Source organism: Ceratotherium simum, chromosome Y (genome assembly GCF_057802395.1).
Source record: "Ceratotherium simum simum isolate JZ-2026a chromosome Y, ASM5780239v1, whole genome shotgun sequence".
Lineage (NCBI taxonomy): Eukaryota > Metazoa > Chordata > Mammalia > Perissodactyla > Rhinocerotidae > Ceratotherium > Ceratotherium simum.
In genome coordinates, this window is record NC_141941.1 from 1508290 (window position 1) to 1524483 (window position 16194).

General features: G+C 44.5%; 1 protein-coding gene across 1 annotated transcript in view; it reads right to left on the reverse strand.

Annotated features, from left to right (window-relative positions):
- The window catches only part of DHRSX (polyprenol dehydrogenase), a 178216-nt gene that overhangs the window by 13452 nt on the left and 148570 nt on the right, over positions 1 to 16194 (reverse strand). The window contains exon 7 of the mRNA XM_087427830.1: positions 5637 to 5844. Within this exon, the coding sequence (XP_087283956.1) occupies positions 5637 to 5844 (208 nt within the window). The remainder of the gene's footprint in view (positions 1 to 5636; positions 5845 to 16194) is intronic.

Consider the following 16194-nt stretch of genomic DNA (forward strand, 5'->3'; position numbering starts at 1 on the left):
CATTGAATATCCATCCACTACACAACTCTCAAGTTTCATAATTTTCTCTCTTATGTGTAAAGGCACCATAACTCCAACAGTGCCCTGTGGTTATTTTTAATCCACATGTACAGATGATGATGACAGAATTGAACAAATGATTCAGATGTTTAAAGTTTCACCTTCATTTCCGAATACTATAGAAACAGCGGTACATGTTCTCTGGGGATGCTCGAGTCATTCACAGCGATTCATGGTGGAATTGGAATTAGTCCACGCAAGGGTTGATGCTTTGCTGCGGAAAGAACTTAAAACTTGAAATCCCTTTGCTTGAGGAATTGGAGAATAAAAGATGAGCTGATAAGAAAGCGAAGTGAAAAGTTGGGGAGTTCGTTAAGCTCTTCAAGGAGCCCTGGGGGCGGCTGATTTTCTTAGGGACTTTGAGATGGAAGCCAGAGAAACTAAGGGAGGCTGACCCCAGGAAGAGAGTGAGTAACCGTGCTCGTTCATTCTAAAACTTGATGAGAACAGACAATTATCCTAGGGAGAAAGCTGTCAAAATTGACTCCAAAAGAGTCGAAAAGCTCAAGAAAGCAATGAGCGTTCAAGAAAATTTGAGAACTGACTTAGCATTATTCTTCTGAAAATTCCCAAACCCAGAGAGTTTTCAAAGGCCAACCGTTTCAATTTTCAAAAGCAGATACTTTTCAAGATCATTAGACTATGCTGAAACATAGGAAGGAAAATAGAAAGAAAACCTTCTCAATTATCTCTCTCTTTTCTTCTACAAAGCATCAAAACTTTAGTATTGAAAAGTCACAAAAACAGCAGAGAAAGGGAATCTGCAGCTCGGGGATAAATATCTATCCAAAGCCCTCAATGAAGTGACGGGAAAACGGAAACCTGCGGTGCATTACAGAAGGATGCTCACGACAGTAAGACTCCTAGAAATTTGGGACCGTCTGTTCTAAGGAACATTCTCATCCAAGTTATGCAAATGAGGGAGTTAAAGGAAATAAAAATATAATCATCTCTCTGGATCAGAGCCAGCAAATTTTTTGTGTAAAGGGCCAGATAATAAATATTTTTGGCTTTGGGGGCCATCTGTTCTCTGTTGTAATGACTCAACTCTGCCATTGCAACGTGGAAACCACCGTGGCCAACACGTAAATGATTGGGCGTGTGTGCCAATAAAACTTTATTTACAAAAACATGTGGCCTGCCCGTGGACCAGAGTTTGCCTAACCCTGCTCTCAGAAGCAAAATGTTTTTTGTAAAATTGCAGGAATACTTCATTTAAAAAAATAAATAAAACAGGAACAACATACAGCATAGTGCATAATAAAGCAAAATATACAAATGATAATATATATAAGTATTCAAATAAAGAAATAGTAGATGTTTTCCCAACAAAATAAATAAGATCTTGGGGCCACCTACAGGATCTATTATTTAATTGTCTATAGAGTGGATAAGAAAGTTTTCAACAGAAGCATATATATTAGAATGAAGGAGGCAATATGATCAGTATTTGCAGATTAAATAGTCATATGGCTAAAGAAATTAGAGGCTGAAACTCTATTAGAAATAACAAGATGTCAGTGATGGAATTGATGAAGATGCAAAGCATCAGGAATTCCCAGGACTCGGAATGTGGATTGGCAAAACGGTCCTGGAAAACCAGAAGGAATTCTCCAGAAAATGTGGACACGTGTGAACCTTATAGCCTTAAAATGCACTGCCTGCTATGTCCTCTAGAGAAACTGATGCAGGAGTGGACGTGGAGATGTGCAGAGGAACCTTCACACCAACCCTGCTGGTGACAGCAAAGAAATGGAAACAGCCCAACTGTTTCTGAATCCGGAGAATGGATCTAAACCGTGTTGTATACGCACATGGGAGACTTTACAGGGAAGGAAAGGAATAACCTACTTCTACATGCGTCAACGTGGACAGACTACAAACATTTAATACTGAGTGCGGTGGGTCAAACTGTGTCCCCCAAAAGATACGTTGAAGCTCTGACCCCTGGAACCTGGGAACGGGACCTTACTTGGAAACAGAGTCTTTGCAGATGTGATTAAGTGAAGGATGGAGATGAGGGCGTCCTGGAGGAGGGTGGCCCTAAATCCAATGACAGTGTCCTCATCAGAGACAGAAGAGGAGACACAGACACAGAGGAGAAGCCACGTGGAGATGGAGGCAGAGACGGGAGGGAGGTGGCCACCAGCCCAGGGACGCCTGGAGCCCCAGAAGCTGGAAGAGGCAGGAAGGACCCTCCCCTGGAGCCTGTGGAGGGAGCGCGGCCCTGCCACCCCTTCATCTCAGACCTCTGGTCTCCAGGACTGGGGGAGGGTGAATTGCTGTGGTTTTAAGCCCCCCAGTGTGGGGCCACTTGTTACGACAGCCCCAGTTAACTAAATGACGGAGCAAAGAAAGCAAATCACAGATATTATTCTACTTATATGAGGATCAGAAAATGCAAAATTAAATTTCTGAAACGCACTCATGTGAGACATTTATAACCAGAAACAAGAGAATATTTAACACCACGTCTAGGTAAGAGCTTACCTACTAGGGGAGGGAGGAAGGTGCATTTAGGGAAAAGCATGGACACGTTCTGGTGTTGGAATTATGTGTGTGCTCATTTTATTACTGACTTTCAAATATTTTATTTATTTTGTTGTCTGCATAGTTTGCAATTTTTTTAATCCTACTCACAACAGAAACAAACATTACAACTTCATAAAATCATGAGGATTAATGCCATAGGAAATGTATGGGCATTTATTGAGAATTAATAAAACACTTCTGAAAAGCATTAAGATTCTGGTCGCCAACTCTGACGTGGTGGAGTTTTTCTCCATTCCATGCAATTCTCTGACAGCAGCTGGGTGTCCTACAATCCCACTCAGTCCTGACACTGTCTACCTGGAGATGGTGTCAGAGCCCACAGGTGAAGGGCTCCGTCCCACAAGACTATCCCCGACTTCAGGTGCCCAGGTTGTCACCTGTGCTTCTGATCCAACAAGTTCCCAGGACTCTCTCCTTGGGTTCGATTAATTTGCTAGAACAGCTCACAGAAGTCAGAGAAACATCTTACTTACTAGAGCCCCGGTTTGTTATAAAAGGATGTACCTCAGGAACAGCCAGACGGAAGAGATGCATGGGGAAAGGGTATGGAGATTCCACGCTCTTCCCAGATGCCACTTCCCCCAAGTCTCCATGTGTTCACCCACTCGGAAGCTCTCCAAATCCCCTCCTTTCCGGTTTTTCTAGAGTCTCCCTTACATAGGCATGATTCATGAAATCATTGGCCATTGGTGACGAAACACAGTCTCCATCCCTCTCCACTCCGGGAGGTCAGGGGGATGGGACTAAAAGTTCCAGCCCTCTAATCACAGGGTTCGTTCCCCTGGCAACCAGCCCCCATCCACAGGGACATTCCAAAGTCTCCTCATTAACATAACAAAGACGCCTTTATCACTGTGATCACTTAGGAAATTCCAAAGCTTTTAGGAGCTCTGTGCCAGGAACAGGGAGGAAGACCAAACACATATTTCTTATTATAAGTCACACTATCACAAGCTCCAAGAAAGATGTGAGCGACAGGAGAGACACCCGAGTCTCAGACAGGAACAGCTCTGTCTGAAATCTCAACACTCCCTAAATGAAGTCAAACTCCCCCAAATTAATTTTTGTTCTGATGGTTATACTAGCTGGGAAAAGATGACAACAATCCAAATGTACAGAAGAAGAGAGATTGGATCAATAAATGGGTGTCTCCTCATCACAGATCGTGTTTTCTTCAATTTGCAAATCACGTAAAGGTGGTCGGGGGAAAATAGTCACGTCAAAGGGTCAGGAAAGCTAACGAAACTAAGAGGGATGGGGAGGGCACTGCTGGAGATGAGTTGTGACTTCAGAACAGAGGAAGCATACGTAGGTACATAGAAAACAGCTACCGTCGTCTGTGGGGTCAGCAGAGAAGGATGGGGTCTTGGGCACACACACGGGTCCAAGTCTGAACAAGGGACCAGTTTGAACAACAATACCAGCCGTATTCCTCACTATGCAAACGTCATCCAGATTGAGAATCTGGTCGTAACAAGTAAAAACAATCCAGGGATTAATTTCTAAACAGGACAGTAGCCCTGAAACCAGGAAAGTTAAACCACAAAAGGAAACAACCCCTTTAAGAACACAGCGCAATAACAATGTAACTCCTTTAACTCCGTGTTGGCATAAAGTATCCGCTCTAAGAACATAAGTCGAAATGTGAAACATGAGACAAATGGTGACTATCTGTAATAGACAGACCGTTTTCTGAATCAGCATCTCCCCCGGTGGAGAAACGGCCAGAGGACGTGACCAAGTAATTCACACAGAAGTCACGTTCATAAAGGGAAGTCGAATTTTACATGTCACTGCAGAGGGGACTCAGAGATTCAGGAGGAGTCCGGGTTTTGACGCGGTGAAAGGATCTCGTGATGATGGAGGTGTAATTAGAGCTGGAGGAGGCCAGAGGCTGGCGCCCGGTGGTTGCATTTGTTAATTATTATTTGTCAGAATCTAGGTTTCCTTGGTGGCCAAAAGGCTGAGCCAAGGAGAACTCAGAGGTGGAGTGTTCATTGCAATCACTGTCATTTATCGAATGCTTCCTCCCTTCCGGGGCTGGCCCTCATCGTTTCTAATCTTTGAGACCCCGCTGTGGGGAAGAAATTAATATTGTCCACTGGCCAAGACTGTGGAAGCCGGAGGATCTGCCCGCGTCCCACGGCTAGATCGGCTCTCCTCACAGAAAGACGGCCAGAGGAAAGACACACGTCCTTCTTACAAGAAGCAAGATTACTGTCCGATAAATGCACAATTGTACTGGTAATGAAAAACAATGCAAATTTAAATGCGACCGCATAGGGTCTACGCACAAAATATAAAAATATCAGTGGAAACGTGCTGGGGAATTCGGAATAGCAGATTTTACATGTGCATATCCTCTGGATGAACAATCTCCTTTTTAAGAATTTATCCTAAGGAAGTAATCACAGACACACCACATCTCCAGAGGCCCCGTGCCATCCTGGGCAGGTGACTTCGTCCCTGTGTCTTCACTGGTGACATCTAAGATAATGACAACCATGGTGTTTATGAACCACATTGGGTTACCTGGGGATTAAATGCATATAAAGGACTTTTTTTTAAGCCTGTGTCTTAGAGGAAGATGGACCAGAAGTTAATTTTTGTTATAATTATTGCATTTAATGGGAAAAACGGACAACCACCTAAATGCACCTAAAAGGAGGTTAGATAAAGAAACAGATACACCCCCATAATACACCATTTGGTTTCACCCCACTTGGGCAAACACAAATGAAGAAGGATGAACACCCAAAGCAGACACACCAGGTATCTTGAACAGGTGTGGTTCCAGGTGGTTTGTAATTCCAGCAACTACGTGAATGCACATGAGGACCCTTAGTCAGTCAGCATCTTATCTCGGCTATGAGGGATGCTGGGATGTTCACACCTCTGAGTGTGGACATAAGAAGTCCATCTTCCTTGATGGTTGCTGCACCCAACTCCGTGTAAGTGGCCGCCCCCCCGTGCGGCCGAGGATCGCACCATCGGCATCGACAAGGGAACAGTCAGAGACTCACCTTGAGGAACCACCAGCCAAACAGCTTCTTGAGCAGACGCGTGCCCCAGAAGATGTGTCTGTAGAGGTCGGTGTTGACCACCCCGGGGTCCACCACGTTGGCGGTGACGTGGCTGCCCTGGGCTGCCAGCAGCCCCTGGAGGTGGTAGGTGAACAGGACGAGGGCCAGCTTGCTCTGGGCGTAGGCTCCGTGCGGGGAGTACCACCTGCTGCAGAAGCGAAGAAGGAGACGGTGACAGAGCCGGTTACGTCCACGCCCAGATTTCCCACCCTGGCCCTCGCCCTGTCCATTCGCAGCCACCCCTCAATCACCCATGGGGAATCTGGTGGTTTCTCTACGTGTGGGGATTTTTAGAGCTTATTTTTTATCACGATGTGTGGCTTAATTGCCCTGGTGTTGTGTGGGGTCTGCCATTAAGCTTTTGATGGAAGGAGCACCCATTTCAGAAGACATCCATCTCTAATAAGCATACTGGCAGCTGTAGGACACGGCCGCCAGCAAAACCACCCGGGGATGAAGGAGGCTGCCCCCACCCACGAAAGGCCCTCTTTCGGAACCCCCTGGGGGACCTGGGGACCAGAGGGACCCCCATTCCCCATCCCACACCCTCACTCCGGCTCTTAAGCTTTCAATGAGCTAATAAAGAGGGAATCAGTGAAACCCTAGACACCCTACCCTCGACCCTAATACAGGCAGAGCCCCCGGTGCATACTCCCTCCCTCTCTCTCTGAAACCACAGCCTCGCTGTGTGGCCATTAGGTGTGCAGGGTAGGTTCTGTGAGTGATAAATCTTATTTCTCAAAGTTGCCGGCTGGTTTTTGCACAGGTGTATCTTGCGATCATAATAAGACCCATAAGGGCAGGTCCAGCCACAACACTGGCCCCCATGGGCTTGCTACAGTCAGACAGCCGGGCGAGTGCCTCGGGCGTTGATAACTACAGCATCACTATCGACAGGCTGGGATCCTCACAACCACGGGCTGCCAAAGCAGAGCACGTGAACTCAACCACTGCTTAACCACTGGGCCGGCTGCCTTCTCCTTGTCAATTTTTGCTGCCTACACCTCAAGGTGATTTCCTTGGGTGCACACATATTGAAAACGGGGATGCCTTCGTGGTCAAACGCATCCTTTGTCATTTGGGAGCTGTCACTGTCTTCATCCCAATGGTTCTTTTTTCCTTCAAGTTATTGTTATCTGATATTAATACAGCTTTCTTTTGGTTTGATGTGGTCAATATTCTGTTACCCTTAGACTTGAGTGGTGTCTCAAGTTATTTTCTCATTTATGTAAATGCATTTTCTCACACATGTAATTCACCCTATTGAGAGTTTAACACACGCAATGATTAAAAGAAAGAAATCGTACAGTCATCACATTAGATGCAGAAAAACCACTCATTGAAATTCAACACTTCGTGTCGGCAAGGCTTGAAGTAAAAAATTGACATAAGTGAACTAAACTTTGTCCAAATGATTTGGAAAGTGAAACAAAGAAATGTTACCAAGAAAAGCACGTAAAAGAAAAAAGGACGGTAAAAGGAGAAGGGAACTACTTAAATATAGACAATAGTATAAGTAGAAATGATATATATTATTGAGAGAGAAAGCCTGTTACTGGTTCTTTAATCGTCTCCCCTGTAACATTTCCATGATACACTGTGAGATTTCCAGATGAGAGGTGGAACATAAAGACGTATACAGAGAAGACCACAAAACTGTCAACAATTCATACAGTACATGCCCCGTACGCTAACATATGTTTTTGATAAAATAAATGAATGAAAGCGATGATAGGTGCTTATTTTCCTATAACACTGGTAAAATTCAAAGAAATCATCATTTCCGATGCTGCAGAATGTGGGGAAGTTGTCCAGGCACGAAACGGAAGACCATCTGCCTGGGGAGCCAACTACTGTATCTTCCTGATGGGCATCTAGACGACACGTATCTACAGCTTTAAAACTCTGTCTCTTTGAACTTAGTAACTTCAGTGTTTGAAATGTATCCTAAGAAAACAATAACAATTTGTTACTGTTACATTACCTATTATTGTTACATTATTGTTACATTAGAACTAACAACATTGTAACTAATATTGTTATACCAATATTAATTGTATTATACACAAATTGTTATAACAATAACCATAATAAAACTAATTGTTATAACAATAACAAAATTAATGTTATTGTTAATGAGCAAGAAAAACTGTAAATGGTTTAAAATCAAAATTAGATGTACTGAGTAAACGACTGAACACGGACAAAACACCCATTTTACATGATGTCTGCAGAATTTATGGTTTAGCCACTGTCATTTCTGATGGTTTCAATGTTTTCCTTTATCCAAGCAGAGGACACTCTCTCTGTCTTAAAAGCTCTTGATGTGGGTCAGCCAGGTCCTTAATGGAAGAGACAGGAACAGAAAGTCAAACGTTTCTGAGATATTAGGGACGGGCGATTCTTTCTGTCCGCATTTAACCCCGAAGGGGAGAACAGAGCCGCGAGCCCAGCTCTGGGAGCTTGGGGCAAATGAAACCCCGGCCTGAGGTTGAGATACTTTGCTTTTGAAGGTTATCTGATTTTTTATTTTTAAACAGTGAAGTATGCAGTTAAGTTTCACAGTAAATAGACACAAACCAAAATCTGAGCTGATGAGAACATTAAGGGTCTGATGCTTATAGCTTTATAATGTGCTGTTAAGATGATTATATTTTTTAATAGGATTTATTTTTTAGAGCAGTTTTAGGTTCAGGGCGAAATGGAGCGGACAGCACAGAGATTTTCCATTTACCCCCTGTCCCCACCCGTGCACAGCCTCCCCCATTATCAACATCCCCCACCAGATGGTGCATTTGTTACAAAGGATGAATCTACATTGACACGTCATTGTCACCCAGAGTCCCTAGTTTACACTGTGGTTCACTCTTGGTGTTGTACATCCTATGGGTTTGGACAAATGTATAATGACGTGTATCCATCATCATAATATCACACACAGTGTTTTCACTGCCCTAAAAATCCTCTGTGCTCTGTCTATTTGTCTCCCCTCCCCATACCCCCAGCAACCACTATCTTTTTACTGTCTCTATAGTTTTGCCTTTTCAGAGTGTCATAGAGTGGGAATCATACAGTACGTAGCCTTCTCAGATTGGCTTCTTTTACTTAGCAATATGCATTTAAGGTTCCTCCATATCTTTTCATGGCTTGATAGCTCATTTCTTTTTAGCGCTGAATACTATGCCATTGTCTGGATGCACCACAGTTTATTTATCCATTCACTGAAGAACATCTCGGTTGATTCCAAGTTTTGGCAATTATGAATAAAGCTGCTATAAACATCCGTGTGCAGGTTTTTGTGTGCACATAAGATTTCAACTCCTTTGGGTAAATACCAAGGAATGCGATTGCTGGATCGTATGGTGAGAGTATGTTTAGTTTTGTAAGAAACGACCAAACTGTCTTGCAAAGTGGCTGCACCATTCTGCATTGCCACCAGCAATGAATGAGGGTTCCTGTTGCTGCAAATCCTCACCAGCGTTGGGTGTTGTCAGTGTCCCAGATTTTGGCCACCCTAATAGGTGTGCAGTGCCATCTGACTGCTGTTTTAATTTGCATTTCCCTGACGGCATGGGAGGAGCATCTTTTCATACACTCATCTCACCAGGGAGATTTCCTGACAACTCTCATGCCATTTTCAAAAGTGCACACGTGGACGCGTGCCTGTTAATGGGCGACGACCACATCAACCCGCCCAGGGACTCGGTCCCACCTCCTACGGTCCCCTCTTCCTCATCGACGCACCCCGTGGGGCGGCCGTCACACACCCACTTGTCAAGAGAGTCCACATGCAGAGTCTGAGGATTGGCCTGGGGTCCATCCAGTTTGTGCTGGAAGATAAACCCCAGGTCCTCTGTCTTACAGATGAGTGGGGACAGGGCAGCCAAGGATGACACCAGAGGAGCCGGCCATGCAGCGTTGGCCAAAAGAATTCCCAAAATGCCTTTTTTTGGAGGGAGGAATTAAAACAAAGATTTAGGGCAGTTCTGAGCTCAAAGTCCCTCCCCTGAACCAAGACAAGCCGAAACCCCCTGATTATTGTCAAGATACTTGTTTTTGGCAAATTCTCCTGTCTCCTCCCCGCGGGGGAGAGAAGGCTCCAGGAAACAGGGAGTTATTAAGTGGAGGGAGGTAAAGCCTGAGATTTCCTCTCGGCACTGGGCCATTTAAACATCACGTACCAGCGTCTCATCCTGAACTACCAGGGTCGTTAGGGAGGGAACAGAAATGGTGACTTTAAAAAGAAGAGAGTGAACCATAAATATGCGGATTTCTCAACGACAAATTGATGAGCTATAGAATTCTGGTTTTATACGGCAGCATGGAGAAGACGGAACTAAAATCCTTTAAAAATACTAGGTGGGAGAAACTCAATACCTGTCTCTATGAGACAGGAAAAAAAAGTCAAAGAGTACAAGTAATTTCAGGAGAGGCTCCCTGGTGGATTTAAGGAGAAACAAGCGTCCACAGAGGAAATGGAAAAGAATCAAAGCAAATAAACAGGGAGAGATGTTTCCCCATTAAGGCTCACAAGGAAAACCCCGAGGACTGGTGGAAGCAGTTGGGGTTGAAACAATCAAGACATTGTTGCAATATTAACGGAAAGAAGGCGGCAGAAAGAGAGAATCAATCTGCAAACTAACGCAGGGGTAAAAGAAACTCATGAAATGTCTACATGGCTTGATTCTAAACATGGAATTTTTAATAAGTAGCTTTTGTACTGAGTGGTGTCAAAAGAACCGAACCCATAAAAATATATCTTTATTTTCAATAAATAATAACTTACTGACGTAACTACTTCAAGAATAATTTGAAGCTCAATCTGAAACAAAAGCAGAGAGAGTAACGTGACAGTCTTTAGTAGGGTAGGGAAATCTTTTTTCCACACTCTCATGTTTGTGACTGGGGCCTGCAGATTAAACTGATGAAAGATAGATTAATAAGAGAAATGTACACAGATTTCATTTTTTAATTTTACACATATAGGGGGCTTCCTAGGAAGGAAGTTAAAACTGCAAAGAGATAATTAGACTCAGGGGCTTATACGCCATTTAAGAAAGGTTGCTAAATTGTAAAGACATGGAGAGAGAAAACAATGGGGATGGTGGGCTTCTACAGGGAGTAAATTGTGAAAAGGTAAATATATATATGGGAAATTCCAAACAGTTATTGATTAAAAACCTAGGACCACATTACTTAGAGAGGGGGAACCCTGTCCTAAATTGCAACAGAGTTGCTTTCTGGCGGGAAGAGGACACTGGGTATTTCGACGCCTGCATTTTACGTAAACAGTATGTGGTGTTTCCAGGACTGAGGATTTTTGCTTGGTCTGGGTCTGGCCTTGCTCTGACCGCCCATCTAACCATGTTGCAGTCATCACACCGCTGCCTGCAAGCTACCTGAGGCCAGCTGCAGAGTGGACGTGGTCAGCGAGGGCCTCACTCTAAGCAAGACGCCAGGAATGTAGTAGGTGATACACTCCAGCTGAGCAAATGAGTTTTTCAGGTTCTCGTCAAAGAAAAAATTACTGTTGCCTATGAGAGTAAAGACACAGCCACATATTTCTATTTAGAAAAATATTCATGTAAGGCTTACATTTTAATAGAGAGTGTAGGGAAGGAAAAATCTTTTTCTCTCTATCCTCTTAGGTTCTGTACCTGAGGCCTGCAAATAAAACTGATAGAAGACAGATTAACAAGAGAAAATTTAGTTTTCATTAGTACATACACATGGGAGTTCAAAAAGAAAGATGTGGCTCAAAGAGGCAGCTAGATAATTGAGGCTTATATTCCTTCTTAGGCTCAACAAAGGAAAAGGAGTTTGGGGCTTCTGGGTGGGACACACAAGTTATGAGAAGGTGAGGGGAGGAGGTGTGTGGCAAATAAGCGTCGTCTTGTTATATACATGACAGTCTCTCCGGTGATAAGAGTTGTCTCCAGGACTAGCTCTCTTCCTGGTATGAAGACACCTTTACAAATGGAAATTTCCTTTATAAATGCAAACTTATTTTACAAAAGGGGAAATTTATACTTTATTTTTAGACAATTAGGGGGAAGGAAAGAGCTTTTTCTGCATCACTGGTTCTCAACTGCCTTTAGCTCAAAATGATCCACACGCCCCAGGGGCACATTTTGGGGCGGTATGTTCTGATGCCCTTCGGTAGGATCAGATGTGTACCTCGGGAGAACTTTTTTAAAGACAATATTAATTTTTCCTGTTTATAAAAGAAATACATATTGGTTGTAAAAAACTGTAAAAGTTCAAAGAAGAATTGAAAAGCAATGGTGATTCCACCTTCTTCCCTGCAAGAAATGGCCATTGATAACACCGTGAGAGTGAGAGTGTGTGTGTGTGTGTGTGTGTGTGAGTGTGTGTATCCAGCCCAACTTAGTTGTGGCTTCTCCCATTGGCTTTGCGCCATCTTGGTCACACACCGTATCAATCAATATGCTTTCTATTGGTTCCACTGATTATTTAACTAGTTCCACGCCAGTGGTCAAGACTCCTTCTCAGCAGAGCCGCCCAATACTGCACATTGATATCTCACAGAACAAATAAATCATCGCCCTCCTGTCCCAGAAAACCCGGGACCTTTTGTATTATTTCAGTGGTTCCAGTTGGAATAGGTTTACAGAATTCCCTCAATTATACCAGAAATTGTCTGTGCATGTGACTGTGCAATTTATAATATCTTGGGTCATTGAAAACATAATTTATCGGGCGTTCTTGTTGAATGAAAAACCAAATAAACATACGGTCCATGGAATTGGGATACTATTAAGGGTATTTGAGGTCCCCGTTTTCAGCTTATTATATAAAACATTATTCTTTTCTTGCCATTAGAGATCATGAAGCCCGAACCGATGTTGACACTTCATTGTAAGAAAGGGGTTATCATTAATTAGGTTGATGGACGCTCTGCTCTGTGTGTGTGTGTGTGTGTGTGTCTCATCGCTGAAATCCTACCGACCCAGCCCGGTAGATGGATTCCTCTTATGTGCATCAACAGGCAGGATTACACGATCTACCCACTCCCATGAGAAAAGGGTGCCCACTCGTATGCTCACTCCATATTAACAAGTTGCATTTGCTTCTCTTACATTTCAGTTCTGAGACGTGAATGTATAACCATAATTACAGAAACCCCATCTATGACCCACAAGCTGGGGTCCTATAGGTTTCTGGAAGCTCGTTGAGTCCCATAATGATGAGTCTTTCAGGGAACAAGTATGGCCGGCGTCCAACACATTTGCAAGTGAATCTCCAAATTGAAGTCTTCCTTTGACAACACAAATGATTGCACTGCATTCTGCCTTGGCTTCCCAGGTGTAATATTCCAGAGGATTACGGAAATGGGGCACCCACCAGGAGCTCAGAAAATGTGGTGAATTTTCTCACAATTTCGCGCAGGGAAGTCAACGGAGAAGCCCAGGACGTTGGCGGTCACTTGTGAATTCCAGCCTCGTCCACACACCTGAGAGTTGGTGATAAAAACATGGCGGGTGTGTTGGCTGTGTGCCACGTATCCCAGGACACAGACTTAACAGGCTAAGCCTTTCGTGAAAGCCAAATCAACGTAGGGCAGCATATCCATCGCTCGATGTTACACAGCATTGATTCCACAGACAAGAATATAACGGGACGTGTGTGCTTACAAATAAAATAATGAATAATGGCTCCAAGGTTGAATGAGTCTTGGAAACTCAAACCAAATGGCTATTTTCATCATGCTTGTGACACCTCCATGATTATTGAGTCTCCAATGTAAGGGTGGAATAAAGGACTCCTTAAAAGATGGAGGATCTAGCACTTTGGGAAGGATGGATGGTCAGCATCATGGGGTGAATTGTTCCTCTACCAACAAAAAAGATATGTTGAAGTCCTAACCCCCAGGAGCTCAGAAGATGACCTGACATGGAAATAGGGTCTTCACAGAGGCGATTGCGTTAAAATGAGGTCATTACGTGGGCTCTAATCCAAGGTGAGTGGTGCCCTTGTAAGAAGAGGAGACGAGGACACAGAGACAGGCGTGCCCAGAGGGACGACCATGAGAGGGCACGGGGACAAGACGCTCATGTGAAGACGCAGGCAGAGATGGGACGACGTGCCTACAGGCCAAGGAACGCGAAGGATGGCTGGCAGCCCCCAGAAGCTGGAAGAGGGACGTGGAGCAGATGCTCCCTCAGAGCTTCCAGAAGGAACCAGCCCTGCCCACACCTTGATCTTGGATTTCCAGCCTCCAGAACTTGGAGAAAATAAATTTCTGCTGTTGTAAGCGCCCCAGTTGGCGGAATTTGTTACGGCAGCCCCAGGAAACTCATACGGTGAGCAAGCGCTGTTCTCAGAAAGCCCGGAATGCACCGTAAAGATGTGGACTTCCCTGGTGATGCTGATTTGGTCCACCAAAGAAGAGAGCAGATGGGAAGCCATGTAAATAAGCTGACTATTCCAGCTTCAGAGGACAAGCCCATAGGAGCAAGCTTCTTGGGGGCAGATGAACCCGTGAGGAGGGCATCCTTACCCTTTAGCAGGACACAGAGTAGGGGGCACTATGAATGTCCACACTGAGTCTTGCTCCCCAGCTGGACCTTTGGGGATGAGGCCAAGAGACCCAAGGACACTCATCGCTTTTACCCCAAGGAGCATCTTCGTTAGCGGCACAGCAAGTAGCCATGTCTTGGTCCAGCAGGTCCCACTACCTTTGCAACCACGAGCAGCCTCATCTGTTCCGACGAGACCCAGGACCGGGGCCTCGCCTGAGCCGAGGAGGGGGGACAGGACGACCCCATTTCCTTTTTCACCCGGGCATCCCAGTAGACAGCCCTCTGCCGTAAGGGCTGAGGGTCGAAGGACGGTCAGGATGAGGTGTTCCGAGGAGAGGTGCAAGGAGCTCTTCCCGTGAGGTCACCCGCAGGGCAGGACCAAAGCTGGAGGGGCTCTGAGAAGACCCATAGAGGACCCCTTTGGTCCTGAGGCACCAATGGGTACAGGACGCTGGGCATGCAGACAAGTCAGGGTGCCGGGCATAGTAGGCTGACCATCTCCTGGACACCACGGGGTGTCACTCACCACTGCCACCTACAGAACTCCTCCCCCACACCTGTGCCTGTTATTGTTAATTTTATGTGTCAACGTGCCCAGGCTCTGGTGCCCAATTCTTTGGTCAAACACTAGTCTAGATGTTGCTGCGTTTTTAAGAAGTGATTAACATTGAAGTCAGTAGACTAGGAGGAAAGCAGACGGCCCTCCATAGTGAGGGTGGGCCTCACCCAATCAGTTGAAGGCGTGAAGAGAAAAGATTCGGGTCCCCCCAGAAAGAAAGAATTTGGCTTCCAGTCCGCAGCATAGAAATTCTGCCTCAGTTACCAGCCTTCAGGCTCAAGACTGCAATATCGACTCTTACCCGGATCTCCAGCCTGCTAGTCTGACCTGCAGATTTCAGACTGGCCAGACCCTCCAATGTGGGTCAATTCCTTAAAATAAATCAATCTCTCTCTCTCATGTATATATAGATACATTGATTGATTTGTTTATATATATTATATATATTCATATACATCATATTTATTACACTATAAAAAATAGTATGTATATTTACATTTATAATTTTAAAATGTTTATAATTATAAAAATATAGTATTTATATATAATATAAATATAATATATATAATTTTTTAAATTAAATAACCTATAGCTTTTTTAACCCCCTTCCCCCAAAATAAAACTTGTTTTTTAACCAAGCTATCCATTTCTTCATGAGTCAACGCCATTGATTACAAACAATTTTCAACAGATTCTTCCCACTTTCTCCTCTGGTGGAATGTTCCGGTGCTGTCTTGCAGAGCAGACGAGCCCCCTCATGTGTCACGACCCACTCGGCTTTCAGAACACTTTACGATGTGGGGATTTATGTCTTGAGAAGAGCGCTCATTTTCCAAGCCAGCGCATCACTCTTGGCAATTAACGGTAATGACCAGCGGTGTTTATATCAGGGGAAGCCGGGAACCAACTCTTTTTACACAGAAAAGCAGTATGGTGGAAAGCCAAGTGGTTCTCAAATTTTAGCCTGCATCAGAATCTCCCGGAGGGTTTAGTAGGCTCCCACCGCCTGGCCGCGCCCCAGAGTTTGGGTTCAGCAGGTCTGGGGTGGGACCTGAGGGTCTGCATCCCTAACGATGTCCCAGGTGGTCCTGATGCTATGGGCCTGGGGACCGCAGTTGGAAAACCTCCACTCTAAACCGCTTCAACTCCTTTTAATAAACATTAAGAACAGAAAGTGACAGAACTACACGTCTGTTATTCGGTTTTATATAGGAAAATTTAAACAAATATAGCAGGGCAGTCAACACGAGAATGTTGAGGCACCTGCTACGGCCGTCCACAAGAATCCCTTCTCTACAAAGGTCGGGATTTTGTGTCATAATGTAAAGAGTATCACTTGAGAAAAAGCAAGTTATGGGTGCACACACGTATGCATGCTCTCCTGCATATATATATT